Raw genomic sequence first — 23548 nt, 5'->3', positions numbered from 1 at the left:
CCATCAGTTAAGATGATATAGACTGAGTCAATAGCTCAATCACTGCAAGGAATCCAGCTGTCCAAGCCTCTTCTAACGGCGAAAACTTCATATGCGCTCCGGTTTGGCAGTTGGAGTTTGTCAGGGTCTAATCAAGTTTAAACCCCTGAAAAGAGAACACATGAGCATTTGACCCATGCTGATTTTTCTCACACCGATGATGGTGGATGAAACAGAACTCTTGTTTTAACTCACGCTTCTTTTCAGCCAACTTGTCACGCTCGTCTTCGTTCTCCAGTGGCCATTGTGAGTGGTTCTCATCGATGATTGGCTGATCTGCTTGAGAAGACTCGGGTTCACTGGAAACCGTCGCCATACTGGGGACTTGCGACCAATCGGTGAGGAAAAAGTGGCTGTACCATACTGGAGCGCGGGCCAAATGAAGGATTGTCTCAGAGAGCGTCGAGTTGGGCGAAGGTAGAATGGGTCCGGAAGAAGATGCGGCACTGAAGGACGAGTCTGACGTGGGTGTGAAGATTCGTTGCAATGCAGGAGAATTCGTCACTGTGGAATGTCTTGAGTCGAACGCAAGGGACGAAGAAGCCATGAGCGTGCTGGAAGCACCAGTAAAATCAATATATCCATCAGAAGGACCGAGGAGATTGAGACCGTGGTGAAGTATGGCCTCGCTGTGACGGGGTAAAAGAGACGGCCGGGGAGAAAAAAATTAGGGTTGAAGAATAACCTCAACAAAAAATTTCCCGCCACCAACAATCAGGTTGGTTCAAGGACATTTTCATTATACGAAACATCTCAAGTTTCAGAATGGATTCAGACAAAGTTGGGAAACCATGCGTAACTTTCTATTCATATCAATTCCGTTTGAACAATTCACCGGCTACAATGAAGATGTCTGATTTAGGAGCTTCATAAGGAAAGTCACATAAGTGCTGTTAGAAATCACTTCTGATCACTTTCAGTGTTTGACCATCGATGTCTTCGGAGCATTGCCCGAATCTGGTGGGAACACCGGAGCAGCAAGGCTGAAGTTCGTCGAATGGTATTCGGGAGAAATAATTCACCCTCGATAAAAGAACTGATTACACCGCATAGGTTGCGCCGGCTTGGCCACGTGTTGCGTATGCCAGTCGACCGAAATCCTCGAAGGGCTCTTTTCGCACAACCACGTGAAAGGTGGAAGAGAGTCAGAGGCAGTGAAGTATAAAAGCCATCACCAGCAAACTCAGCTGCGCTGGTCATTGCCGTCTTCCTGGATGGGGACCCCGAGAGGGGCCATATCAATGGTTGGAGACATTGTCAGAAATGGCCCAGTCGCGCCCTCAACGGTGCCCATGCATCCAAGCTATTGTCTTCAATGCAAAGCTCTCCTCCCAATCCCCCATTTAACAGTCCACCTACGGTGCTGTATTGACGCACTAATTTATCAGCTCCCGCCTCCAATACGCAGCTACCTACCCCACCTCCCCGAATCATCGGTGAACGAAACTGTGACAGCTACAACCACTGTACGACCAGTACGCGATGGCTACAGCTGACAATGATGATGAGAATCGGTCTGGGCATACACAGCTATCATGTCACATGTACCCGTAACCTGTACTGAAGAGGGTCCACTGCTAGTGAAGACCCTGCCCTCGTCCTTCCCAGTCTGAGCACCCGCCCGACCGGAAGCGGATGTTTTCCAGTCTCCGAAGCTTAGAATTCTTTGCTGAATCAAATAGAGAGTTTAGCCCGAATGGCTTTGGTAAGGTCTGGAATCGAGTATCTTGGACACAAACCCTATAAGCCAGGTCGGTAGGATTCGGGCCACGGTTGCTTGCTGATTGAAAAAAAAACAGGTGAGTCAGCTCTTGGACAGAACATGGCTCACCAAAAGTGAAACGCAGCGCCAAGAAAATTCTATACTCAGCAAGCACTCATCTCAATGGTCTCAGTAAATACAGGATGAACAAATGTGAGCAGTGCTCAACCCAACTATTCGACCAGGACCAAAATACTATATTTGTAGATGGGATAGAAGAGGTTATCGAAACTCACTTGATCGCTTGCTCCAAATCATTCCACACTTCAGCCAGTTCCACTCCTGGACGATAGGGAAAAGAGGCATCCAGTTTTTTGGCCGCACGATTCCCATCCTCCGACAGATTGTCGTTTATCACAGGATTGACGGGTTCCGATACACTGGTTGGGTGTGACACTGGGGACGACGAAGGTTGACGGCCAGTATCTGGTTCTGGCAAACGCGACGACAGGGTGGAGGGTAGAGCTAGATGAAATGGTCCTTACGAAAAACTCGGATACCCGGGAAAAAAACGAGAGCTCCGTGGCCAATCGGAAAATAGAACGACAAAAGAATATTCACTATCAAGGAGGGATCGCGTTTCTACTGCCGGTACCTAGTGCGAAGAAGACCAGCATTCCACATCGACCTGGCAGACGTAAATTAGCAACACCGTTTGTGAATGGTTCATTTGTTTCAACTAACTATCGATTTTCACGGAGGACCGGATAAGCATCACAGTGTGCTTGGATTCTTACACATATTGCTCATTAAGGATATGTCAAGGTATTTTTTCTGTTGAGCCGACAACATTTTCACCCTAATGAGCACTAACTCCGCTGCATGGAAACCGTGACACGCGTTCCCCAAACACAATATTCAGAGCTGTGATCAAATTCAGGTTGGTGAAGGCTTGCATTCTAGCTGCCATGTTCCGCACATTACCTTCAACTCGTTCTGTGGCCTAAAAACCACGCCAATAACTCAGCCCCGAAGAGATTCGTGGATAGCCAAACACAAACCGTCCTCCGAGATACTGACCAAAAGTGAGTGGTGTTGTGGTCTACTGGTGAGCACATGATCGATTATTTTATTCACAGTGTATGTGACGGGCGTATGCGACAGTGACAAGCGACACGAGTGTTCGGTGACCACGGCGACGTGGAAATCGAATGAGCGGGTTCTTAAGGTTCGCAGTGTGAAAGGAAGCAGGTCAGTCGGTTGAAGAAGTATGACTCACCGAACACGAGGAGACAGATACCACTGGCGAAATCGAAGGAGCGTTTGCTACGTGACTACGGCATCACTTACCTTTAGGCCCTGAGACCAGTGTCGGGACAATGACGCTTAGGTGCCACTCACTCACTCACTGTGCTACATGAAACGGGAAACAAGGTCAAGATAAACGGAGCAACGGAGTACAGTTCGAGAATAGGACGGAAGACATGTAAATACCACTGAAGCTTTTTTCAGTACTCTAACAGACAAGTCATCTGAGAAAACACAAACCTAGCACACACAGTTCACTCACCGGGGATCTGAGGCAATGACGCACCGTCGTGAGTGGTACTGTTCATCCCGGAAACGCACGTCGCCAGAACTATATCCGTGCCATTGAGCTCCAGTGTTGAGGGTTCCCAGGCTGACTCAGCCAAAGGACACACGGAGATGCGACTGGGCTGTAAAGTCCACAAATCGACTTCGTTGGGATGCGCGTGAGCGAAATGGGAGTAGACTGCACATCGGTTGAAGGCTTTAACAATTCCACCAAAGAGCACAGTACAGTAGGGTGAGTGCGAGGGGAGTTGTTGTTGTATTGTGCCAGCAGATGTGTTAGTCAGAGGACCGACAGAACCACCACTTATAGCAGCGGAAGGCCCGGAGGAAGCGTCCGAACCAAATGAATTCAGTAAATCGACGACAGACATGTGTAGGTCGACCGCTGGGTTCTCTTCTACCGAGGTAAGGTGTGCCGTTTCTGAGCCCCGACATATGTGACATCGATAAAAGATACGTGCCAGGGGACGCAACATGTGGCTGTCGTACAGAGATGGACTGGTGAATGTCTGCTGGCAGCAGAGGCAGACATGGAATCCCTGGTTGGGGGAGAAGGTAAATGACGACAGGCGAACATCACACATTGGGGCAGTGTATCAAGCACAATTTCAGCGGTCCACTCAGCTCAAACAGACTAGCTGCCATGCCACCCAAAGGAAGCACGAGGGCTGGGATGCTGCCAGGTTGCCCAAGCCTAGACGGGGGAAGTCGAGAGGCAGAGGTCGGGTTCGAACATCGGACCTTCCGGTCAGTGAATTCGCGCTCTAACCGCCTAAGCCATCTCCCCCCTCGAACAGACCAATGTGCTCTCCACTGAACTATACCATACTGTACTATCATGATGGCGACCAATAGACATGTACATTCCTATGGAGCTTTGACGAACACCCATATTCATATATGCAGGTATATAGGTATACCATAATTTCCCATTATGAGTAGTCTCCTCTGGGGTAAGAACTCCCTTGGAACTGAAAACTAAAAAAGACAATCAAAGGAAGGAACGAAAGTATTCTGCTGACTAAACGAATGGACCGTTTTGCCCTACAGTGAGGAATAGTCCAAGGATATGGAGAAACACGGGGAGAGATGGCTCAGTGGTTAAGGCGCCAATTTACTGACCGGAAGGTTCGAGGTTCCAACCCAACCCCCGCCTCTCGACTTGCCCTGTCTAGGTAACCTGGCAGTATCCCAGTCCTCGTACTGCCTTTGGGTGGGGTGGCACCGAAAGGATGCTACAGCTCAACGTAACGAGCAACACAATGACGGCAGTGGTTCACTTGAGGAATATCAACTGCGGGTAAGAATGAAAGCAATAACTTACTTTTCGTGATCCACAATCCGTTGAGGTGCGCTTCATCAGGTTATTTGTGCGCGCCTCCATTGGTATGTCAAAATCGATTGAATTCGGGGGAAGCTGAGAGGAAGAGGAAGACACGCGGGATTCTTTAGCAAAAGCCTTTGATAACCTCGCTAAATCCTATTGAAGCAAAGACCGCGATCGCCCCTCATCATGACATCATCAAGCAAAGCTCTCGCAACGAACTGAACCGTTCACCAAGGACAATAGTCGAGGAAGGTTGACCTAAGAACTTACCAATCGTGTTCTGTACATGACTAATTGAGGTGATGCTATGAGCAAAACACAATCGTTTCAGGAAAGTCTGAGAGGAACGACATTGTTGCCAGGCCGGAGACCGCTATTTCCGAACTGAATGCATCGTATTGATGTTACAGTGTGTGTGGGTTGCGGGGGCGAGATGGACCAAGAGGCCAGGGTGCGAATTTAGTGACCGGAAGTTCCGTGGTTCGAACCCGACCTCTGCCTCTCAACTTCCCCTGTCTCGGCTTGAGCAACCTGGCAGTATCTTAGCAATTCGGATACAACCGTTCCACCAGCAGTTACAAAAAATCACTAAACTGTAAAACCCCTTTGGTTACTGGCTGCCATGCCACCCGTGGGGAGCACGAGGGCTGGGATACTGCCAGGATTCCCAAACCTAGATAAGGTCGGGTTCGAACCGCAGACCTTCAGGTCAGTAAACCGGGACCGGGCTGCAAATGAAACTCTAACACAGTTTAGCGGGTACGCATTTCGTACCAACAGAAGGTCTAAGGGTTTTGACAACCAGTTCAGCATTAGTTAACTAACTGAGTCACCTTTGGATGGAGGTCCTATGTAAACAGGCATCTTTCCAACCGGACAGCATTCAGTTCCCTGATTTGCGGATTGCATGTTCGTGATCGTAATTTTTTAAAGATACGCGTTCTATGAAAATATCGACTTCAAAAACTTTGTTCTCGACCAATCAGAACGACCCACACTATTACCGATCGCGGGCAGGGTTGGAATCGGACTTCGTCCTTCAGAACCCCGTGTTCAAGAGGAACTCAAGTTGGCTTGCAAATTTCGATGCACACAGTTGTCTGCTATTGACGTCACTCAGTTGACCCTATGACCCACGTGCCCCCGCACCTTTGCTTTTCTGAGTAGTATCGTATAAGTTTGCGATGTATCGGAATGCAAAAAAAAGAACGATCGGAGGAAGCTAGCCTTGCCTTCATCCTCGTTCTCCTGGATTTCACGCTATCTTCGACGATTCAGCCAAAAGCTGAATCGCATAACTGGGTGTATGTCATTCTAACCAGAGTTCAAAATGAGTTTCAACGTTATAAGTGCCAATCACGTGCAGCGTTTGCGTTTCGTGCATACCTGCATGTTATGTTGTAGACGTGGTGCGTTCTGTTCGACTATTGAAGGATTTCGCTTAGAGGACAGAGACTAGTTGAAGAAAAACTCGGTCAGAAAAAAAGCTCCTTTTAAGTATTCTGCTGACTAAACGAATGGACCGTTTTGCCCTACAGTGAGGAATAGTCCAAGGATATGGAGAAACACGGGGAGAGATGGCTCAGTGGTTAAGGCGCCAATTTACTGACCGGAAGGTTCGAGGTTCCAACCCAACCCCCGCCTCTCGACTTGCCCTGTCTAGGTAACCTGGCAGTATCCCAGTCCTCGTACTGCCTTTGGGTGGGGTGGCACCGAAAGGATGCTACAGCTCAACGTAACGAGCAACACAATGACGGCAGTGGTTCACTTGAGGAATATCAACTGCGGGTAAGAATGAAAGCAATAACTTACTTTTCGTGATCCACAATCCGTTGAGGTGCGCTTCATCAGGTTATTTGTGCGCGCCTCCATTGGTATGTCAAAATCGATTGAATTCGGGGGAAGCTGAGAGGAAGAGGAAGACACGCGGGATTCTTTAGCAAAAGCCTTTGATAACCTCGCTAAATCCTATTGAAGCAAAGACCGCGATCGCCCTCATCATGATCATCATCAAGCAAAGCTCTCGCAACGAACTGAACCGTTCACCAAGGACAATAGTCGAGGAAGGTTGACCTAAGAACTTACCACTCGTGTTCTGTACATGACTAATTGAGGTGATGCTATGAGCAAAACACAATCGTTTCAGGAAAGTCTGAGAGGAACGACATTGTTGCCAGGCCGGAGACCGCTATTTCCGAACTGAATGCATCGTATTGATGTTACAGTGTGTGTGGGTTGCGGGGGCGAGATGGACCAAGAGGCCAGGGTGCGAATTTAGTGACCGGAAGTTCCGTGGTTCGAACCCGACCTCTGCCTCTCAACTTCCCCTGTCTCGGCTTGAGCAACCTGGCAGTATCTTAGCAATTCGGATACAACCGTTCCACCAGCAGTTACAAAAAATCACTAAACTGTAAAACCCCTTTGGTTACTGGCTGCCATGCCACCCGTGGGGAGCACGAGGGCTGGGATACTGCCAGGATTCCCAAGCCTAGATAAGGTCGGGTTCGAACCGCAGACCTTCAGGTCAGTAAACCGGGACCGGGCTGCAAATGAAACTCTAACACAGTTTAGCGGGTACGCATTTCGTACCAACAGAAGGTCTAAGGGTTTTGACAACCAGTTCAGCATTAGTTAACTAACTGAGTCACCTTTGGATGGAGGTCCTATGTAAACAGGCATCTTTCCAACCGGACAGCATTCAGTTCCCTGATTTGCGGATTGCATGTTCGTGATCGTAATTTTTTAAAGATACGCGTTCTATGAAAATATCGACTTCAAAAACTTTGTTCTCGACCAATCAGAACGACCCACACTATTACCGATCGCGGGCAGGGTTGGAATCGGACTTCGTCCTTCAGAACCCCGTGTTCAAGAGGAACTCAAGTTGGCTTGCAAATTTCGATGCACACAGTTGTCTGCTATTGACGTCACTCAGTTGACCCTATGACCCACGTGCCCCCGCACCTTTGCTTTTCTGAGTAGTATCGTATAAGTTTGCGATGTATCGGAATGCAAAAAAAAGAACGATCGGAGGAAGCTAGCCTTGCCTTCATCCTCGTTCTCCTGGATTTCACGCTATCTTCGACGATTCAGCCAAAAGCTGAATCGCATAACTGGGTGTATGTCATTCTAACCAGAGTTCAAAATGAGTTTCAACGTTATAAGTGCCAATCACGTGCAGCGTTTGCGTTTCGTGCATACCTGCATGTTATGTTGTAGACGTGGTGCGTTCTGTTCGACTATTGAAGGATTTCGCTTAGAGGACAGAGACTAGTTGAAGAAAAACTCGGTCAGAAAAAAAGCTCCTTTTAGATTTGAGTTTTGCGTGGAGGGACTATCATCGGTATCGACGACAAGACACTGGAAGTCTATTATGAGATTCAGGGGGGGGGGGGGCGCAACAGTACGTCAGTATTCTACACTATAGGAGACGTGACGAAGTTCGACAGGAACCGGCACTCACTGTTGTTTCCCTTACGGTTGAGTGCTTATTGAACGACAAGAAGGAGCCGACATAAAGATGGTCGACAGAGGACAGTGTATAGTTTTACTGTGCCGTCGATCAACCGACCAATAGCTGCCACCCTGATGTGATAGTCGGACTCTGATGATCCCACCGGCTACACTGGCTGCAAAACTTCTTCCCACAACCCCAGGAAAATCACAGGAAAGCAAACGCTGTTGGCGAGATGGACCAAGTGGTTAGAGCGCGAATTTACTGACCGGAAGGTCCGTGGTTCGAACCCGACCTCTGACTCTAGACTTCCCTGTCTAGGCTTGGGCAACCTGGCAGTATCCCAGCCCTCGTGCAACCTTCGAGTGGCATGACAGTTAGGCACCGAAAGGGTGCTACAGCAGAACAAACGAACGATGCTGACCATACCACGAATAGGTGTGACAAGAGGGGGTCTGGAACAATCTGCAATAGGAGTGTAAGGGCAGTAACGTGTTTTCATGCAAGCAACATCCCTTCTACGAAGGACGGACTAGAAAAGGGGAGCCCTAAATCCCACATACCCCGGTTGGCCAGTAGTTGACCGTGGCCGCTGCCGCATTATTCAACACGGGCGAATCCAGAGCCGTATACTACCCACAGGGCACTCGCTATGCACAACCGAAATAAAAGTCCGACAGCTATGCCTTACACCCTCCCATAACCGAGTGGGTCAGCCTACTGTCTCTGGACAGGGTTCTCCAAGAAAACCCTAATGCCTGTTGTCTTGCAAGTGGGAATGTTGAGTCATGGCCCCGGGACAAAACTAGCCTGTGGGTCAGACTTTTCAAAGGGTCAATTTGGGTCACCTCAACTGGGATCTTCTCCATCATCTTATGCTGCCGCCGCTTGAGAGCAGCGGCTAGTTTCCATAACATACTTGTACCAAAATTAATCATTTCCCTCACACGTTAGCAGCTCCCGTAAGATTAGCTTCAATCTCTGACCATCTAACTGGAAAAATGAAATGTGAACAAGACGGAATGGAATCTGTTTGGGGAAGCATTGTTTAACGTCTGTACCCTTTGTCAGCTGGTTGAACAGACCTCATTTGCTCATGCCTTGCCTATTTAAAAATCGATGTCTGCTTGTGGGTCAGGCGTTTGAGTTCAGTGCTAAAGGTGGAATACCTCATGCAAACCCTTCTTCTGCCTGAGCAACCGGGAATTGAAATTCGCTCGTTTTCTTTGTTATCCGCATCTTGACTGCTCCTGTCGAGATTTGGGCAACCTGGCAGAATTCCAGCTCTTGTGCTTCCTTCGGATGGCAGCTATGCGCTGAGAAAGTGGTGCCCACCAACAAAAGCAATCCTGGACGTGCACTACTATTAACGAGGAATCTTTCTAGGCAGTAGCGTCAAGTGTGTGGTTGGACTCGCCGGGTCTGACGGATTCCACAAACAACGAACCTGAACACGAAATTTATTCGTTCGTCATCATCGTCATGGACAGCACGACATTCGTGTTCAACACTGATGTCATACAACCACGATTTGTGTGAAAGCCTTATTGGGAAGAAAACAACAAAGGTGGACAGGGAATCGAACTTAATACTAGCTTACTACAATCATTCCGAGGTGCTTACACCTCCAGACACACCACTGACATCGATTAGCAGCCATATGTTGCAGCGTCTCCAATCATGCGCAATGAGGATCACTCGGTCCCCATCCTGGAAGGCCACCCACCCACAGCATCCAAACGTTTCGTAATCTCCTACATATCCTTTTGTCAGGTCAAAGGTTGGCCACCTCCCTGCTTCGGCCACTCTGAATCGGGAGCGGAAAACAGCACTCTGCGGCAAACGCACGTTTCCGGCTGGAACTCTGCAGTCTAGGTTTACAACCAAAGCTTTGTTCAACTTGAACCTCAAAGACAGTATGCCAGTCCTCACCCAGAGTATGGTTGTGCATTCTTTCTCCTCCTGTTGTCCAACGCAGTATGTTGAGCGCACGACACGGCAACTTTCTAATAGAATACGTGAGCACCGAAATGTCATTAGACTCAGTAGTTCAGCAAAAAGCTCAATTGCTCAATTCCACTTAATTGATACCAGGCACGTGGTCATTCCGAACGAGTCATTTCATGTCATCTATCCTGTACCCAGAATCGATCCAACGGTGTGACTTGACTGCAGCCGAATCAGTAGCCTGCGAAACCCGCTATTGTGCTGTCAAAAACGCTTCGTACGAACACTGAGTCTGCCTTGGTCGTGTGGCATGAATCAACCGGCCAAGTCACTTAACGGCCTTCTAGACTGTCTCATAGCATCCAATTAGCTGCGTCGTGGGGGCGCAGACAACCAGTCATTCGTATCTTCACGTTTTGTATTTCACTAACCAATCTTCACAGCGTATTTCATTTTCGCTTCTATTTTAACCATTAGATGAGGTCTGATAACGAGATCCTGAAAACCTTAATGTTCGTCACTGTCTTCCCAAAATCGAATCAACTATCGAACAAATGCTCAAGGTTCACAGCGTATTCATTTTCGCTTCTATTTTAACCATTAGATGAGGTCTGATAACGAGATCCTGAAAACCTTAATGTTCGTCACTGTCTTCCCAAAATCGAATCAACTATCGAACAAATGCTCAAGGTCTTCTACCCCCAGAGTGGAGATCCCTCCCAGGAGAGTCCTTATGGAGTTTGAGTATGCGGACGATTTTGCACTACTTGGATCAGATCCGAGAGGCATAACAGATGCCATGCGCTTTGGTATGCATTTTTCACCTTTGAAGACTGAGCGAGTGGACCGCTAAAGCCGGTCACGGCACCAGAACCACCAAGGACAATGAACAGATCTACGTGTGTGGGCAGTTGGGTGGCTGCATTACCGACAAAGTGAATGCCTGAATCGGTAAATTCCGTTCGGCTTCGTTCACCTTGGGGTTGACGTGACATTAGCCTGTCAGTGAAAGACAAGATCTACAGTGCGGCAGTGGGTTCAGCGTAATTTTACGGCTGTGAAGCCCGGTCAGCCGTGCGTGGTTGGCTTTGCAGTCGAAGCACTGGATACATATCATGAGAACATTGAATGAGTAATGTCGACGTCTTTGGCAACATGTCCAATAGGCGAGTTGATTCAGATAAACCAACTGTGCTGAGCTGGCCGTGTGCTCCGTACGTCAGATGATCAATTACCTCACTGTGTGCTGTTTTGCCCGGCCAAATTCCTAGTAAAAGATATTACAATGTGGTGAACACATGAGCTGCTGGATGAACAACAAAACAAAGTGCCTTGACTGTGTCAGGGAGCATCGTGTGCAACGGTGAGGTTTCAAAAATCCAACACATCGATAGTTGGAGGGACTCACCAACATGGCGATGTCACGCGATCAGTGGCAGTTCTGTATTTATACTGCCATTATCCACCATCAATTCGCCGTTCTGTTTTTTCTCTCGACTCCTTCTATCTTGCACTACCCACTGGCAAAAATTTGCAACGAATGGAGCCATTGTACACGAATACAGTTGTATAACTGAACTGAACTGAACCAACGACTCAAAGAGTAAGAATGTAAACATACCTGCAACGAGAAGCTGTCATCTGGGGAGGCAGCCGCACGAATTCTTTGGAGTACAGACTGTGGGTTAGAGAATAGCTGTCGACCGATTCCAGGGAAATGGAGAGCCCCATCTGCCATACGGACCACACGTCCCCAGGCTACGGGGACCAGGGCGGATGCGTCTGTGCCGTCTGAATCCGCGTTGGTACCGGAAAAGGACACTGACCCCAGAGCGGGTGACGCAGTAGTAGTCGTCACTGTCCCACCGGCAGACTGAACGGAGGTTCCGCTGTTCACCAGACTGGGTCCAGTGTGAGCTGTGCTCGTGCTGGTTGAACAGACGGGGCTAACAATTCTCGTCACAGCGTGTGCCGTGGCAGTAGTTGTCGTTGTTGTGCTCGTGATGGTGGCATGAAGGGGAGAGTGCTGAAGTGTAACAAGAGAATGAAAATACAACATACATGTAAGTAACAGGAGAGCCAGAACGAAGACAGACAGTACATTGGTGCGGTCCTGTTGAGGTCAAATTGCCAAGTAGCTTTGATTGGAGGTGTCGGACTGACCACAAACCTTTGAATTTTCTACTGTTTTCGGCGAAGAATGTCAAACTCAAACTGCTCAGTTGACCGTGCCAGCGATGGAAGCTATACTCTGCTTCCCAGGGAATACAGCTCTGCAGTTTGCTCGCTCATATCAGGTCAGCAACTTCATTGGTTTGTTGGGGTGAAACGTGCCAGTTTATTGTTTTTTTTTCGCTCAGAGACATACTACACTGGTTGTAGCCCATAACAACCGCACAAATATACCGGTTAACACTACATACACATACATTTCGACGGCTTGGGTTCGAATCCCAGCGCAATCATCACCAAATTGGATGCCGACGAACAACACTGTGCCACATGACTGTATTAAACGCCTTGTTCAGTTGGTCTTTCGAAGATTCATCGCAAGTGACGACCTTTCATCTGACTGTTTTTTTTTAAAGTAGCTCACAAACGATTTCTTCGCTCCTCACAATATTGTTATACTTCTTAGGTATGGACAATACGAAAACGAATAGCCTCTATCAAACAGTAGTACATAAGGGATCAAGCCGATTGCAAGGTGAAAGTTCGAAATCACGTGTGGTTGGTTTTCAAACAAACAACCCGTGGGGCAGGTCAACCAAAATCGGACTCAGCGAGACGCTTAGTTTAGCGCCATATGACCATATATGTAGGTCAGACCAAGATGAGTGCAGACGGTGAATGTAGTCGCTAAGCTGTAGCACCCTTTCGGTGCCTAACTGCCATGCCACCCGAAGGCTGCACGAGGGCTGGGATACTGCCAGGTTGTCCAAGCTTGAATAGGTCAAGTCCAAAGGCAGAGGTCGGGTTCGAAGCACGGACCTCCCGGTGAGTAAATTGGCGCTCTAACCACTTCGACCATCTCGTCCCAAGGTGAATGAAATGTGTCAAGAATCTGAATATATGTGAACATTGGACCTCAACTGAAAGAACTCTTCATGAACAGACTAAGTTACTTAGCTAGAGGTGAACCCTGTGATTCCACTATGGACAGGGCAGCCTCAGAAGAGACTTTGGGTTGATTCCTTGAATCATGTTACAGTGGTATGGTCCGTTTCAAAACTCGCTATTTTCGGCCGATCTGCAAAGAGAACGCTACAATTGCAAACAGATGCAGCTATCCTCTTCTCTATGAACAGCTTCAGAACAACTTTGGGTCACAGATCGATATTTCCTTGCTTAGTTATGACCCTCATAGTGACAGTTCTTGCTGGTACCTCCAGATGGCTAAGTCAAATCACAACTCCAAAAATGCGGTTCACAGTAGTTTTGCCAGTCTACTCTTGTGTCAAACTTCACTGGTGGATGTTCAAGTTTTCTGCCGCATGGAGTGCCACGTGACCGAATCAGTTCAGGGTGACTCAGAGGCCATAGTGCAACTTCCACCATGAGAAGCCAGAAAGCCAAACAGCGGCCCGGCCTTCGTGCTCCGCAAGAGTCATCATCAACATCACTGTTGAATTCCCCACGCGGAATTTTGAGAAAAGCGTTTACTGGTTAGTGTTTTCATACCTGTCCACCTCTCGGTCACTCCCCCTGAACATAGGGCTGGGCGAAAACAGCTCTGCGAGGCAGTCGATCTTCTGGCTTGCGGAGTACATGTCCGAACCAGCGTAACCAATGAAGCGTGAGTAATTCATCTACCATGGTGCTGTGGCTCACTGACGATGGCGCAACCTCTGTGTTGTTTCTTGGCTTCCTGCTCTGCCCAATATGATATACCAAAATGCACGGTAGCTTGAGACAGTCCTGTACGGAGACAGGAAGATTATTACAGCAGAGCTTCCCCGGTCTTCCCAACTACAGGAGCAGACAAAAGCATACAAAAATGTCAGCTGTCCACGTGCTCCAATCTAAAAAGAGCGCAGCTCTTATTGGCCAACATTTCACGCTAGCTAGCTGCTGTGAATTGCGGTCAGCCCTTCCGAGATCAATCTGCTATTGTGATTGTGAACGCGCGGAAGTCATGGCACGACAAGTAAGAGCACAAGGAGTAGACGAAGGAGGAATGCGGGCGGGTAAGTAGCTGTGGTAACACACACACGCGCGCTAACATGCTAGCGTACCAGTGTCGGACGAGATGGCCAATGGCCGAAAGGCCATGACAGAGCAAAACAGATGGGAGTCCACAAGTACACAGGCAGAGTAGGCAACTGAATGGGGGAGGTGTCCGGTTAGATTCAACACTCATCATCCTCATCAACAGTCGACGTGAACGACATGTCGTGTGAGGTCAGTCAATTGGAATGAACAAAGTGACAGTTTTGCGCCCAAAATGACGATTCAGGTGAATTTAGTTTGGTTTCTGACCATATGCAGCAATCTTTATGTGTAGAACGTAGGTTTAATTATGTTTTATCACAAAACAACTAGACCAGCTCGCACTTAACGATTGGAGGCAAGTGACAAACAAATATCCTGATACGACGAACACTACACGCCAGGGTTCAATTTCCGTGAAGCTCCAGTCCCCCTGGGTAGCATCTAAGATTGGTGCACCGGCCCCTGAACTGAAATCCTAACCTGTATGAAGAACTTTATCAGCCTGGATGGCGGTAGGCTAACGAGGTCGTAAACAATACCTTTTCTCATCAGTCTCCACGGTTCTGGAACGTTTAGGGTACAACACCATCCTCATGTATATATTTTAGAGTAAGAAATGTTCGAGTAACCAGCAGTGGATGGTGTCCAAAACGGATTGGACATCGGAAATTCCCCGGAAAATACCTTGGAATGATTGTTTTCGTTAAGTTGCGAAGACAGATAGAAGACAATGGAATTCACAACAAGCCCAGATATGATAAGAAAGACTTGCCAATTGTTCTGGCGAAGTTGTGAGTAAGGAGAGACGGGCTTCTCCAACTCCCAGCCCTGGACTGGTGGCATCCAGGGTCGGCGTCGGTAGGCCACTGGCGATTTGTGTTTGCTGATGCGAACCCAGGATTGGGGCATTCAGTGACTTCGGAGGGTTTGGAAATCTTGAGGGAACAAGTCTGCCACAGTTCATCGCCATCGGAGGAAGGTCCGGTCTGTTGGGTCGAATAGTCCTCGGTTTGGATTGAAAAGAGGTGGCAGTAACGGTGTTGCTCGGCTGATTGTTGGATGTTGTGGGAAGGGGTGCTGGGATGCAGGTAGGAGGTGACAGACTGTTGAATACACTAATCCGCGGCATTGAACCGTGCATCTGGCTAAATGGGTGACGAGGGGCACTGGGATGCGTCAAATAGGCATGGTTGGCGGTTGGTAATCCGTACAGATTTGTCGGAGCCGATAAGCCAGAGGAATTTACGAGGGTTGGCACTAAACCTCTCGCGCGAAGCTAGAGCATAATCAATGGGGGGGGGGCAGAACAAAAGGCAACATGTGACGGCAGTAGACAGATGCAAGCTAAAGCCACTAAAGTAACTCACGAATATGAATTGCGCAGTCTCAGAAATCATTTAATGTTCAAAACTTGCTGTCATCATGCTTGTAATAAGTATTGGTTGGTTCTGCATTCAAACCCGTGAGTATGCAACCCATAAAATTCAGGCAAATCAACCTGTCGGTCAGGAAAATTACAAGCCTCCTCGAATAGGTTTTCACATAAAATTCACCCAATATACAGTGGACCCCTCAATGAGGGACACCCGACGAAGAGGACCATAGCATCCCAATGTTGTTCCTACAAGTAATTTGTAGATACGTATCCGAAGAAATCAAGAGTAACCAGATGCATTGTATTCCACGTCCACTTCGATAGAGATTGGTTATCGAAGATAACAAACACAGACGTTGATTTTCGGAAACGTTTTAAAGGCTACACTGGTGGTATGTGCTGCACGACAGCACGCCTCTATTACAGGATGGATTACGAGCCTCACTAGCCGTTGAAGACACCATCCATATCCATCAGCATTATCAGAACCAGGTAGCTCTACCATCTTTAATCCGGAAAATCTAAGCAGGTGATAAGTGAAGGCCCACCAGGGGCTTGCAAGGCTCTTGATTTGCCACATCCGATCGTGGTGGTTCTAAACTGGGAGACATGCATTATGCGAATCCACAACCGAAAGAAAAATCGTTCAGCTGTATCACCCTCTCGGTGCCTGGCTGCCATGCCACCCGTGGGAAGCACGAAGGCTGGAATACTGCCACGCTTCCCAAACCTACGTCCAAAGGCAGAGGTCGAGTTCGAACTACGGACCTTCCGGTCAGTAAATTAGCGCTCTAACAACTCGGGCCATCTCACCTCTAAAAATCCACAACCCAACTAGGCTTAGGCTTCGCTTCATTCCGAAGAGGCAATTCAAACTGACTACCATTAGTGAGACAGTGCAAAATGGCCCGCCGACTTTTGGAGACTTGCAGTAGCTGACTTTACCCTTGCTTGCGTAGAGGTCAAGTTGAAGCGGAACGCAGAAACAAAGTGAGTGAACGACGTCCACTGTATCTATACCAAGACTGACTACAAGAACAATGGTGGTTAGTGAGCGAACGACACCTGACCAATTAGGCGCTGAATGGAAAGAAGACCTGTCTGAATGAGTGTGCACATCAACTGTCTGGAATGACTATCGCGACGTGGCTTTTTTCTGCATAGTTCGCATTTTTTTATACGTCTGAACTACGGAATTTCATTCGATAAGCACCAATTCTCGTTGGATGAGCTATCGACCGTTGGACTCCAGAATCGACGGCAGGAACCTCCAAACATCTGATCGCAGGCCGGAGTTCTTAGCGGGCCAGACGAACAAAACAAGGTCTAACGATATCGTGACAAATTTAACTTATGTAAATATCAAGTGCTGACAAGTGTGTACCTACACAACTGGACCTCTTCAGAAGCACGGAAGTTCGAAGAGATGCAATGGAAAAAAATCGTTCGGATTTAGAACTCTTTCAGACCCTAGCCGCCATATCAGCGGAAGGAGGCACGAGGCACTGCCTGGTTCCCCAAGCCTAGACAGGAGCAGTCGAAATGATGAGGTTTGGTTCGAACCACTGACATCCGCTCCGTAAGCTGGCGCCTTAATCACTGAGCTATCTCGAGACACGTAGAACCAAACCGTCGCTTTTGACATACAAACCGATCTTTCAGTCACAATTCGAACAGTGAGAATTACTTTTAGCCGGTCATCGCTCACTTTCGTGCGGCCTGAGGGTTGGATACGGTTCACCATTGAGAAAGTTCGTTTGCCAAAGTAGACAGTTTCCAACACAATAACCCTTTGCAGGGAAAGACAGCGAATCATGTATGCGTGTTCGTCAACCTGACAATCGATCGGATCAACAAACAGACCCACACATACTGTGATGTTTGGTCGGTTCGAGAATACAGGGGCATCTTTGACACATTGGTCCGTAACTTCCGGTGTCGGCGAAGCCCTCGGTCAGCTGTTTTAGTATGGACCACCCAGGTAGACAGTTCTTAACACTCTTTGTTGACAAGGAAAGATCAGTTCAGTTCATTGTTCCGGTTCAGAAACTGCTCATCGAAATGCCACAGCTTCTTTATCCGAGGATAAAGAGAATAAAAGAATGAGAGCCATGCGTCGGAGGCCATGGCCCAATCGGTTCATTGATGTCGTGTGGTTCTGTTTGTCTGGTGTGGCACGTATTGAGAGCTGAGCGGTGAAGGCGACAGGTTCGGTTCGAAACCTCCATTGGCTGCGCAACACAGACATATTTGTCAGGGTCACTAACGATTGATTTGTCTTGTACCGCGGTTCCCATCCGCGAAGACAGCATTTACCAACGCGACTGAGTTGACTGGTAAGGGCTTTCAGGTTTCGTTGATAGATCATGGAGTGACGACCCCTGTGTTTCCTTCATCCAACATTAGGCTGGGCAAAGAGAAGTCAACAAGGTAAACGGTCCTCTGGCATACTACCCGTACAACATGTGAGATGCGACCAGCCGATCTATCAAGGGAGAATGGACTATCTTGAAAATCATCTGGCGTACTGCAGCCTCAATGATACGGTGTTTCCACCAGACTCGCCCAATGTTTAGAAGGTACTTGTGGTCAAACACAGACTCTTCAAAGGTCTTTCACACGCAAAAGCCACGCCTTTAACTCATAAATTAGGGCAGATGGGACTGCGGCATTGTACATTTTACTCTTAACAGTCAACGTGATGTCACGTCAGCGTCACAAATGTGGGAAGTTAGCAAACAATGTCATGGCCTTCCCGATTCGGCAAGTGGTCTTGTCTTCTGTCAGGCCACCGAGACTTATGTAACTGCCCAGGTAAACGAACTTATCTACTCCATCTATCGGTTCATCTGTAAGCACAAGGTTTGCGTTCAACGCCTCCCAAAAAATCGCATTGGCAATTCACACTTTGCAAAGCGCGTAGCGTACTGTGCATCAGGGGGGCGGGATGGCGCGAATTTACCGACTAGAAGGTCCGTGAATCGAACCCGACCTCTGCCTCCCGACTTTCTCTGTCTAGGCTTGGGTGACCTGGCAGTATCCCAGCCCTCTTGCAACCTTCGGGTGGAATGGCAGTTACGCACCGAAAGGGTGCTACAGCTGAACAATTCCTTTCTTCATCGGAATTAGTTAGCCTACTTAGGATCACGTATGTATATCCGTCAGCCTGACGATCGATCAGACCAACAAACAGGCCCACTCACACTGCACTCTTCTTCTGGTCCAGGAATACCGGGGTTCCGCAACTACTGGCTAGTGCCGGGAAAAGAACATGCCAAAGGACTGGATGACCGCGGTCAGACTTGTTACTATTATTGCTTTTGCTCTTCTTCAAAAATGAGAACAAAGCCAATTGCATATTCCAGGTCGACAAGGTCTTCGCTCGAAGAGATCCGAATACCAAGGTTTTGGAGATCTTACGGTGTTCACTACACTATCTCATCAGTGACGAAAGTAAACAAAAATGGAGAGAGTGAACACCAGTAATTGTGGGAAAGTCTTTGAAGAGCTCCATACATACTATCGTGCCCTCACGAGTATGGGAATACAAACAGCGCACTATATTCACGAACAAGTTGCACGTGTTGAAAAAAACCCAGAGAAGTCAATTAACACGCAAGGCACGTATACGTATGCCGTTGCTCTAATACTTCAGTGGGAAGATGTCGTCCACAGAACCCCGAAAATCTACTTGGTGTTTGTGTGTCCTCTCTTCATGTACCTTCGTAAGACGACACGGAATAAGCGACACATAGTCTGGTTACGTGTGATTGGTGTACTCAGTGCGAACACCTTTTTTTCACAATAGACACCACAATCGACTCACCCCGGTTACTTTCGCCCAGATAGAGCACGTTAGTTAGACAAGCGCCGACTAGGGATTTCACCTGCATCCAAGAAACAGAGCAGGTGAGGACCATCAGAAACAGCCGCCTGGTGATGCTTGAGGGATGAAATGTACTCTCCCATTTCCGAACCTGCTGGGAGGTCTGAGTTCACCGTCCAGGTCCGCGTTGCCGGTTGAGCCAATTCGATAGTCAGTTCAATTTGTCTCGAAAGTGTTCAACCCAATGGCATTGACACTTTTCTTTCTTATAGATAGGCGAAGCGTTCTGATCTATGGTTGTTTCGCCCACCAGAGGATTTTCTGGACAGCTGGAACAGTTTACTTACATCCCCTGAGTTTCTCGCCTTCTCAATCTCCTCAGCTTTCTGAGTCCACCAAACTTCTGGGTCCGCACGGACCGCCTAGCTGCATTGTATTAAGTCAGGACGAATACGTCCGAGGCTCGAGCAATTTTAGAATGCTGCTCGAGATCTAATGCTTACATCCAGTTGACTGCGCCATTCCGCAAGCGCAGTGACCAACATTGTGCAGGGTTGTGGGTAGTACCTTCCAGTAAGAGTCGACATCCGAAAAAGTGTTGTTTGAAAGAGACTTCAGCAGGTGGATTTGGTAGATTTGCTTCACTTCAGGATCCAGGAGCTTTCCAGGCGAGGTGTGCACATCTTTCGCTCCCCCGAAAACCACAAAAATAAGCGGCATCGTGTGACTCGAATCCACGTAATCTATAGCTAATGGCGCTGTGGTCTATCGACGTCACTGCTTGGCTCGCATGGGGCGGGCCCCACGTGGCCAAGCAGTCTCGGTTTTCAGGAAGTCATTACTGCACAGAAGCAGTCTGTCTCAGCATGTGACTTCAACAGAAGGTCGTTGCTTTTCGAATTTCTGAATTTCAGTTCAAGTTGACCACCTGATAGAGCCCCAGAAACGTTGAGTTCACCTACTGGTGTATTCATATCCCCGGCAACCATAACAGATATTGAGCTCTTAGCTGACCGCAAGAAGGCGCTCAAAGCACTGTAAAAGCTGTCTCTCTCAGAGCGTAACCAGAAACAGCGAACAGACAAGGCGCACCTTGTCTCACAGACCTTGCCAGACAAACCACCTCGGAGGGATTATCAACGGGTGACGTTTCAAATAGAGACCTTTCATCTCGGTGGCTTAGAGCAGTACCAACAGGAGCAGAACCAGAGGCAGCGGTATCTGGATCATCAGAAAACAACGGGAAGGTCAATTCAATAACCATATTTGGTTCCTGAACCCTCGCTTCGTAAAGGCAGCACACATAAACAGAAAACGAGTCCAGCGTACATTCAAGAGCAGTCTGTTGTCCGGCTTGTTTACAAACGTTGAAGGCCGTCAGATGAACTGAGTGTCAGGGGTTTAAGAATGACTTCGAAGTGTCTGTGGAGTCAACGGGTAAGGGCAATGGATGGCGGATGGGCCTACGGAGATAGCGCGAACAACGGAACAAGGAGAGGAGAAAAATGAATAAGCGAAACAGAAAAGGGGGAGGCGTCAGCTTACCCGGTGCTCACGTATGCAGTATTTAAGGCGATACGCTTGATGGTATCACACAATGGCCGACAAGGAATGGTATTTTTGTTAAGTGTACAACTTATGTTTGTGCTTGGGTTGGGATACTGTCAGGGCGCTCAAAGCTAGACAGGACGATTAGTGGCCTCAACAAAAACCTCAACCAGACTCAAAAGCGTAACCGCATGGCAGCGGATGTTGGTGCAAGACTGTCACAGCAAACTGCATTTCTAAGGAGCGAGTAGCCGGACATGTTACGATCCCCAACCTGGATGACCAGGAGACTGGTAGTCAGATCTCCACCTGTTGACCAACCTTGTACGGAAGGATCTGTGAGTCCACAGTATAGTGCAACGGGTTAAGGAGATGTACAAACCGTCACCGTCCCACCGAGATGAACAGACTTGGTCATCGTCTCACTGGAACCACATGGCTCTGAGTTACGGATAAAGAGCTTCAGTAAAAGGTTGCCGTTCCGCCTGGGGTTCACAACTTGAATTCAATCATGCATTTTAGCGAGCTCGGTTATCAACTTGTTTTTTCTTAGGATTACGCACGCCGATGTAGGAAGATTCCGTTCACTAACTTCAACGGGTTTCAGTTGGTCTAATCACGAGCTCCTATGACTGATCAGCTCCTAGAAACGCATAGCCCAGCTGAAGATGAAGTCTAGTTGGAGGGTGAACAGAACAGAGTGAAAAAAGCTGTCCCCAACTTTTAGTTCCGCCTGTCCCACCGTCTGATTTTATGGAGGTCATCAGATGGCTTCGATGTCACACCAGCAACTGGGATGCCGTTCAAACGCCGGATAACCAAGAGCCTGAAGAATGACGGAGAACGCTGGTGGGCTGAACAGTTCAAGGAACGAATCAACTTCTGCAACACAATGTCTGGAAGGATCAAACGAATTTGGTTGAAAAGTTGGAACAAATCCCCTACCACGATAACGCTCCCTATTCGAGGGGTTGGCATTCTGCACTTTACTAACAAGGCAATTAATCCCTGGTGAGTCTTACGACCCTGCTACAAACGATTCGAACAAAAACGGAATACCGGTAGAATGGGGCGCCTCGACCGTGACTCCCATATCCAAAAAAGCGCAGAAACGTCGAGCAAACGCATCTATTGCATCAGTTTGAAGGCCGCTGTATCTTAGATGCTCTCTGGCATTATTTTGCGCAGTCCGATCGACATAGATCCGCAAGAATCTATGTGGGTTTTGCCCCAGTCGAGATACAATATGATAATGATAATCGTTCAGCTGTAGCGCCCTTTCGGTGCCTAGCTGCCATGCCACTAGAAGGTTGCACGAGGGCTAGGATACTGCCAGGTTGCCCAAACGCAGACAGGAGAAGTCGAGAGTCAGAGGTCGGGTTCGAACCACGGACCTTTCGTTCAATAAATTCGCGCTCTAATCACTTGGGCCATCTCGCCCCCCCCCAGTCGACAATGCATTGACCACATCTTTACCTCGAGACAGTTCCCTGAACAGCACCACTCTTTCGAACGTCTCAAATTGGTAGCTTTTGCTGATCTGAAAGTGGCGCTCGATTCTATCGACCGTCAGAAAGTTTGGCCAAATCTATATTCCTTATGAAACCACCGTATGCGAACTCCTGTGGCCGCTTAAGGTGTTTTCCCGAGCTCACCACTTCGGTGGTGTATGACAGAGCTAAACTTTCTCAAGATAACTCTTTAACTTTGCCATTACCGAGTGGTCAGAGCACGGAAGGTCCGTGGTTCGAACCCGACCTCTACCTCTCGACTTCCCCTGCCCAGGCTTGGGCGACCTGGCAGTATCCCAGCCCTCGTCCCCCTCCGTGTGGCACGGCAGCTAGGCACCGAAAGTGTGCTACAGGTGAAAGATTACCCTCCCTCGTTCAGGTCCTTCAAAGGTGGAAGCCATTTCAAATAATGATGTGACACGGCTTGGTATGCGCTTCGCATCTGTAAGTTACAAGGTGTGTTGTAGGACTGGGTGGGATCGAACCCAAACTTCATACTTGCAGGCTGGTGAATCTGTTTGGTAGAAAAATTTCCTTACCTGGCAAGTTGTATTGGTCTTGGTAGGTTGATTGGAGACGAAATTCCCTCTCTAACCGGGAAGGCCAGGACAGCTTTTGCTAATCTATGACACTGGGGTCAGTGGTTCAATATAGCTACAACGGTGCGATCGGCTCTGCCTTATAAAGAAGCAACTGGCCTTCACGCGAAGAGGATGCATCGCCTCAAACGTCGAGCTATATCTCCCCTGTTGTCCCATCTTTCGGTGACAGAAACTCTTGGTAAATGGTAAAATAGTTGATAAAGTAAAATGGACTGACACTGTGTTGTGGTGATAGACGCCCATTTTCGAAGGGATACTCTACCAAAATAAACTATCCGTGAAAACCTAGACGGGGACAAAAAACCGTATCACCCAACCTACATCATGGTGTTGTTCCGCTAACTGAGACGGCGCCATTCCTGCTGATATCAGAATCGGTGTGAGTTGGGACAATGTGGGAACTGTCGAA

The 23548-nt window shown here is 48.2% G+C and overlaps 1 protein-coding gene across 1 annotated transcript in view; it reads right to left on the bottom strand.

Annotated features, from left to right (window-relative positions):
• Nucleotides 1-23548, bottom strand: part of T265_08154 (hypothetical protein) — a gene marked incomplete at both ends in the record, with an annotated part of 93647 nt that overhangs the window by 43805 nt on the left and 26294 nt on the right. Inside the window, 7 exons of the mRNA XM_009173874.1 lie at nucleotides 235-668; nucleotides 2038-2266; nucleotides 3312-3876; nucleotides 4662-4796; nucleotides 11687-12091; nucleotides 14996-15553; nucleotides 20599-20864. Coding sequence (XP_009172138.1) covers nucleotides 235-668; nucleotides 2038-2266; nucleotides 3312-3876; nucleotides 4662-4796; nucleotides 11687-12091; nucleotides 14996-15553; nucleotides 20599-20864 — 2592 coding nt within the window. The remainder of the gene's footprint in view (nucleotides 1-234; nucleotides 669-2037; nucleotides 2267-3311; nucleotides 3877-4661; nucleotides 4797-11686; nucleotides 12092-14995; nucleotides 15554-20598; nucleotides 20865-23548) is intronic.

This window comes from Opisthorchis viverrini (genome assembly GCF_000715545.1).
Source record: "Opisthorchis viverrini unplaced genomic scaffold opera_v5_204, whole genome shotgun sequence".
In the NCBI taxonomy this organism is placed as follows: Eukaryota; Metazoa; Platyhelminthes; class Trematoda; order Opisthorchiida; family Opisthorchiidae; genus Opisthorchis; species Opisthorchis viverrini.
Note: the sequence above shows the minus strand (reverse complement) of the source record. Positions and strands in the feature narration are given on the sequence as shown.